Below are 7,319 nucleotides of genomic sequence, written 5' to 3'. Positions count from 1 at the left end.
GACTGAAAGGAAAAAATCTGACAAAACTGAAGGACATTGTTGAATACATAATTGGAGTGTATTATCCCTGTTGGTTCAATGTGAAGGTCAAGGAGTGCTGGATTGAAGGGCCTAGGCACATACTGTTTCAGCTGGACTGTCTCAAGTCCCAGAGGAAGCAGGTATTGAACATTGTGATGCCAACTGTTACAAGATCTGCTTGGTATGCCCACAGTGAAGCCATCCTCCAAACACTACTGTGCTCGAAGGATCAGAAGGAGAGCATTGAGGGGGTGGAGAGAATCCTGGCCATCAGGGGAGAAGGAGACCCAGACACTCAGCTGGGAGACAACTCTGTAAGATCCAGAAGTACACCTGCGATCAATCATGATGCTTCCAGCATTGGTGGATTGATTCGCTGGTCAGAAGGTGTGTCAGAGCCACCTCTCACCTGCACACGAAACACCTCAGAGATTAAGAACTTCATAGACACCCCCATGGAGGTGCCCAACTGGCCTTGCCACACTCAAAGCATTGAGAGGGTGGTCAAAATGGTGACTGAGGCTTCTGCTATTTACTTCTCTGGAAAAGAGGGATGGAGGAATCAGGAATCAGGGCTCAGGAGACCAGCAGGAGGCTGATGTCTAAAGCTGAGTCAAAGCAGGACTTATTCAACCTTGTAAAGTTCAGAAAGTGATGATTGATCATTGTACTTTTATCCAGTGATATATACATGCACTTGAATTGTCAATAAATGTAAATTTGATTTGACTTTGTCAATATAAATGATGTCCTTTATGTCTTTGAAAATCCTAAAAAGAGGTTAAAACGGGCAAAATAAGCAACTTAGAAGTACAAAATAATGTAGGTTAGAGTTGTTCTATCCAACAAATAATGTGATATTTGAATTCTCCATCAAAAAACAAGTAATTTAGACACCCCACATGTTAGAATTTCCTTTGGATTTTAAATCTTATAAATGAGGTAGAACGGGTACAATTAGTGATTTAAAAATGCAAATTCATGTAGGTAAGAGTTGTCCTATCCAAAAAATAATTTCATATTTGAATTCTCCAGAAAAAAACACACAAAATAGACACCCAAGCATTTTGATTTTCAAAAATAAAAAAAGTATGACCCGCCCTAATGGGCTATAGCCCATATCGTACGGCATACTATAGCACGCCGTTTTTCATCATTTTGGAGGATTTGAAAAAAATGAAAAAATAAAAAAAACGATGGGTTATAGCCCATGTTTTTTGAAATTTTGAAAAAAAAAGTTAGCCTCGTTTCTCATCATTTTGGACCATGGACTATAGCCCATATCATACGGCATACTATAGCACGCCGTTTTTCATAATTTTGGAGGATTTGAAAAAAATAAATAAATAAAAAAACGATGGGTTATAGCCCATGTTTTTTGAAATTTTGAAAAAAAAAGTTAGCCTCGTTTCTCATCATTTTGGACCATGGGCTATAGCCCATATCGTACGGCATACTATAGCACGCCATTTTTCATCATTTTGGAGGATTTGAAAAAAATGAAAAAATAAAAAAACGATGGGTTATAGCCCATGTTTTTAGAAATTAAAAAAAAAAAAAGTTAGCCTCGTTTCTCATCATTTTGGACCATGGGCTATAGCCCATATCGTACGGCATACTATAGCACGCCGTTTTTCATCATTTTGGAGGATTTGAAAAAAATGAAAAAATAAAAAAAACGATGGGTTATAGCCCATGTTTTTTGAAATTTTGAAAAAAAAAGTTAGCCTCGTTTCTCATCATTTTGGACCATGGGCTATAGCCCATATCATACGGCATACTATAGCACGCCGTTTTTCATCATTTTGGAGGATTTGAAAAAAATTCAAAAATTCAAAAACGATGGGTTATAGCCCATGTTTTTTGAAATTTTGAAAAAAAAAGTTAGCCTCGTTTCTCATCATTTTGGACCATGGGCTATAGCCCATATCGTACGGCATACTATAGCACGCCGTTTTTCATCATTTGAGGATTTGAAAAAAATGAAAAAATAAAAAAACGATGGGTTATAGCCCATGTTTTTTGAAATTTGGAAAAAAGAAGTTAGCCTCGTTTCTCATCATTTTGGACCATGGGCTATAGCCCATATCGTACGGCATACTATAGCACGCCGTTTTTCATCATTTTGGAGGATTTGAAAAAAATGAAAAAATAAAAAAACGATGGGTTATAGCCCATGTTTTTTGAAATTTTGAAAAAAAAAGTTAGCCTCGTTTCTCATCATTTTGGACCATGGGCTATAGCCCATATCGTACGGCATACTATAGCACGCCATTTTTCATCATTTTGGAGGATTTGAAAAAAATGAAAAAATAAAAAAACGATGGGTTATAGCCCATGTTTTTAGAAATTTTGAAAAAAAAAGTTAGCCTCGTTTCTCATCATTTTGGACCATGGGCTATAGCCCATATCGTACGGCATACTATAGCACGCCATTTTTCATCATTTTGGAGGATTTGAAAAAAATGAAAAAATGAAAAAAACGATGGGTTATAGCCATAATGACAATGTTGCATCGTGCTATTATATCATTTCTTGTACTAGCACTAATGTTGCTCAATATACCTTCGCAGGTCCTTTGCAGGGCCTATGGTGAGGCAACAAATGACTTTCCTTGCTATTTTCTGTGTAGAAAGAAAATGAACAACAAAACACCAAAAAACATAACAGTACGCCAATGTAATTTATTAAAGATTTTAAGACTCCATGAGCTCATAAAAGGCATTTTATACAAGACAAGACAAGCAAGACCACATAGAAAGATGAGATCAATAAATAATAATAAAAAAAAAGAAAGCTAAATACCTTTAACTAAATAGCGGTTCACCCACACATTCATTAGTGTCAATCTTCATTAATTAGCTTCACATTAAGGACTACTTGTGTGTTAACGATATGTTATGTAATGTTCTGCATTACATAGCGTACAGTGTATGGAGTTAATCTGATCAATCAGACCCATGGCGAATACAACCAGTGGTTCTCAAACAAGGACAAGGATGAGAAGATGCATAATGTATTTGGCTGCAGCAGAACAATGTTTTCCAAATTGTTTTCAAAAAATTAAAATAGCCACTATACAAGTTCAGAATGCGTCAAACTGCTTGTAGATCTGCTCATTTCGAATAGCCACAGTGTAGTGTAATAATAATAATATGTTTATAGTGGTTACAATCACTTCTATGCTACCTGTATATTAACTCATTTAGCTGATGATCCCCTCTTAACCCATTCTGAACGGGAACCCATTTTGGTGTTAGCATCATGTCATGCTTTAGCTATTGAAAAATAGCAGATCTACAAGCTCATAGCGCGCCACCGAGTGGCGCGCTACGAGCTTGTAGGTCTGCTATTTTTTTTAAATCGAAGAGCGACTGAAACTTTTTTTAAATCTGATATCAGGTCAGAATGGGTTCATCAGAGCAAGTGTGTGTCCAGCGGAAACCTGGTATGAATCTGATCTCAGGTCAGAATGGGTTAAGGACATGGCGTCCTTGGTCTCCACTTTGAAAACCACTGGTACACAATGCAGAAGGAAACCCAGGTGAGAACAATAAAAACAAAATAACAACTAATAAAATGTAATGTAATTCGACATAAAAAGGAAGCAACTCGTATGTACTGTATCAATTAAAAGAGAAATAATAGCATTACTATTGTATTTCCAAATTATATTGAGATTTTGAACATCACCGTTAGGCAGAAACCTTGTATACCTCCCCATTTCAACTTCTTAATTTTTCCCCTCCATAAATTAATGCCCGATTTCAACGGTTTTCGTCCTCCCCGACAGTGAGGAATGTCGTGGGCCATTTCTATTGTGGTTGATTTGAACATTTCCGATACAAGAGCAGCAATCAAACATGTTTTGGTTAAACTTCCCACCGCAGCATACTGGAATTAAGACATTCATTAAAATGTTTTAATTTAAATAAATAAAAATCAACATTTACCCGCATAACAACAAGCCATTTTTGATAAACTACAAACCGAAACAGTGAGAAGGTGCTGTAGTAGTATTGCTTTTTATGGGAGAACTGTCAGGAAATAATCCGTTTTTATAACCACTGTCTTACAAACCCTAGTTAGTTGACCCTTAGGAGTCGCGCATACTACTATACTAGTGTATTTAAATAAAAACTAAATAAATATCTTTGCTGAAAATAGCCAATCTACATGCTCACAATGTGACACATTGTGAGCATGTACATCGATCAGCAATTTTCAGCAATTATAAATAACTTCTCTCTCAGGATACGGTAATTTCCCTTGTCCCTTGTATAGCAACTATAGGCATTTGTATGAACAATATACATTTTCACATGTCTTTACACATTTGTCCAGTTTCTATATGAATTTTCACATGTCTTTACACACATTTTTTTCAGTTTTTGACAGCAACACTCTGTATTGTGTGCACACTTTGGCTTGGCTCAGGCTCAATGAGAAAGGCCTGTATATAAGGGTCATGTATTCTGTGCACATTTTGGCTTGGCTCAGGCCAATCTGTAATTCTCAAGCTTTTCTGGCCCACAGGTTGAGAATCACTGGACTCAATGATATAGTCTGTCTGCAGTATATAAAGGTCATGGTGGTGGTAGTGACAGACTGAGTGGTTTACAACCCATAACGGCCACTGATCAAAGTCCTTCGATCAAACATCGAGTGAGACGGTGAACACAACAAGATCTGCATGAGGTCATTCAATGACTCTTTCCCACTACCAGAACTAAGACAACCTCAGTCGCTGTCAGGATCATGACGTTTTACTTGACGATTGTCATTAAAATAAAATCATTGGCCGGGTTTTGCCTTACATGTGGTCCTTACGAAGGCTTGCCTTATTTTACAGGCGTTTCCTGAAAGCGCACGTAAGTGCCTCTCAACACAGGCTACGCAGTAACTCATTCACTGACATCTATTTAGGCTTTGTAAACAATTGCATGGAGTAGGTATGACAAATAACTTCACTTAAATATATATATTAAGTAAAAAAAAGTGGCCGATACCAATAACCCAGATAAATGATATACAATGGCAAAAATAGGCCACATTTAAATGTAAAAGTGTGGGGAGCTCTTGTCAACGTACACATTTATTTGTCATATTTGGCAGACATTTGACCTAATTTCTCATTTCATCGTCAATGGCAAATATGAGACGTGTGGGGACACAATTTACGTCATATTTGGGGGGCATTTGACCTAATTTCACCTTTCATTGTCAATTGAGACGTGTGGGGACAAAAGGAGGGGCTGGCAAAAAAAGAAAAAGATAAGAAAACATTTAAAAAAAAAAGTTAATCGTTTTTGTTTAAATTACGTACTGTATGTCCCCTTCATGGGTGGTTCTGGCTGGACTCTATAATAATGACTTTTCTGATTTAATTCTGTGTGAGCTGGTATAATTGCCATACTTATTATTACATTATCAGCTAAATTCTGCGAATGCTTTTCAGCAGAATATGGATATGTGGTTAACCCATGTGGTTAACACCTTCAGGGCAGGAACCCATTTTGGGGTTCTGTACAGTATGTACAGTATTCAAAAATGTAAAACAAACTGATGCTGCTATATAAATATTTGAAGTCTTTCAGAAAACCTAGGTCAGGATTTAGAGGCGTTTTTAGAATCGGCCTCAGGCCTACACTACCCTTCCTGTGCATGTCATGGCATCAAAAGGAAAAATAAATAAATCAAATAAGTAGCAAGCTGTTGTGTGATTGCTCCTTTTCTTTTACAAAATATCAGCCAAAACATAAAATAAATAAATTGGACTAGATTGGACTTAAAAATCTGGCATCGGTGGTGGTGTAGTTCTGGGTTAAGCGTGACTCCTTCTGGAAAACCAAAGTTTTCATCGGAAAGGGAGGTGATAAAACTACAAATTTACGTCATTTTTAATTTCGGATGGGCGGTCCCAGAACCTTTCCCTCAGAACCTGTGCACCTCCATAGGACCCGACTCCCCGAACTTTAGTTAGGGAAGCCTTTCCCAACCGGGAGATTTTTCCGATTGCACTTCACCCTTGGTAGTGGAAAAGAGCCAGAGGACATACTCACAGAGACACCCAGCAGCATCGCTCTGGACAGAGGACCATTTCTTCCCACTTGGCTTCTCAGTCTCTAAAAAGGGTGCTTCCCGGGACATCCAGGATTCAGATTGGTCATTCTGTGAAAGGGGTGCTTCCGGACATCCAGGCGCAGCGGATTCTGATTGGTCAGTCTGTGGCGCAGGACAGGGACCAGAGCATGTCACTTCCCTTCTACTGTGATTCGTTGAAAGCACTATCCAATCAGAAATGACGTGACCTATGCAACGTTTTCGGAAATCGGGCTCAAAAGGAAGAGAGTCAGACCGAGAGGCAAAGTAAAAAAATAAAAAAACGCTGAACGGAGCGAAATCGGTCTGGATACCAGGTTAAATGATCCCCGGTCAAATCAATTGCGATTGACGTCACTAAGAGTGCGAGGCTGTTCAAAGCAACTCGGCTTCGTCGTCGTCTTCGGACCCCGACGGTCCCTGGCGGACCTCCTCGTACCACTTGTTGGTCAGCGTCTTCATCTGGATGCGGCCATGGAGCAGGTCCTGGCAAAAAAAACACTCACGTTACATACAAAAAAACTGTATGTGACATAAATACCGTAATACTATAACAAATCGTCATAAAGGGGTCTTTATGTATATAGCAGTATAGAGCCCCGCCTGCCTGATGACCAAAAGCCTAACAGGCCAACGGGGGAATTCCCTTTTGGCTAGTAGTGTTCAATATGTTGACTTTCTACACGGGTTAGAATCCCGGGCGTCACATTGCTACTGTGACCCGGATCGGGGTTTCGAGGTGAGGGAAGGTCAAAAGGGGGTGTGGGTGGGTGTAGTGACACACACACACACACACACACACACACACACACACACACACACACACACAGTCACACACCTCCTGTGTGAGTCTCCTAGTGAAGAAGGGGTTGAGGTATTTGGCGTCGAGCCACAGGAAGCCCTTGAGGTCTTGTCTCTGGTAGATGTGGGCCTCGTACTCCTCCTCTGTGAGCTCCGACAGATGCTCCGACTCTAAAGCATTACCCTGTGGAATAAACCGGGTGAGAAAGAAACGGCTTCAGAGGTGAGAGGAGGTCGATGAAATGACAATTTGAAGATACTTTGTGTATTTTGCGGTCTCTGGGCCCCTCTGAATTTATGCCAGCGTTGATTGGTGTGTGTGTGTGTGTGTGTGTGTGTTTGTGTGTGCGTGTGTGTGTGTGTGTGTGTGTTCCTGTGTCTCCTGAGTCGTGCGC

At 39.5% G+C, this 7,319-nt stretch overlaps 1 protein-coding gene across 1 annotated transcript in view; it reads right to left on the bottom strand.

The window, feature by feature from the left end:
• Nucleotides 1-3,399: 3,399 nt before the first annotated feature.
• The window catches only part of slc9a8 (solute carrier family 9 member 8), a 63,068-nt gene continuing 59,148 nt past the window's right edge, over nucleotides 3,400-7,319 (bottom strand). Inside the window, exons 15-16 of the mRNA XM_080763125.1 lie at nucleotides 6,962-7,108; nucleotides 3,400-6,609 (exon numbers count right to left, since the gene is read on the bottom strand). Coding sequence (XP_080619251.1) covers nucleotides 6,499-6,609; nucleotides 6,962-7,108 — 258 coding nt within the window. The 3' untranslated portion in view covers nucleotides 3,400-6,498. The remainder of the gene's footprint in view (nucleotides 6,610-6,961; nucleotides 7,109-7,319) is intronic.

The sequence above is a fragment of the Protomyctophum bolini genome (genome assembly GCF_963924005.1).
Source record: "Protomyctophum bolini genome assembly, chromosome: 5".
In the NCBI taxonomy this organism is placed as follows: Eukaryota; Metazoa; Chordata; class Actinopteri; order Myctophiformes; family Myctophidae; genus Protomyctophum; species Protomyctophum bolini.
The sequence above is the reverse complement of the archived record's forward strand: the minus strand, read 5'-3'. Positions and strand labels throughout refer to the sequence as shown.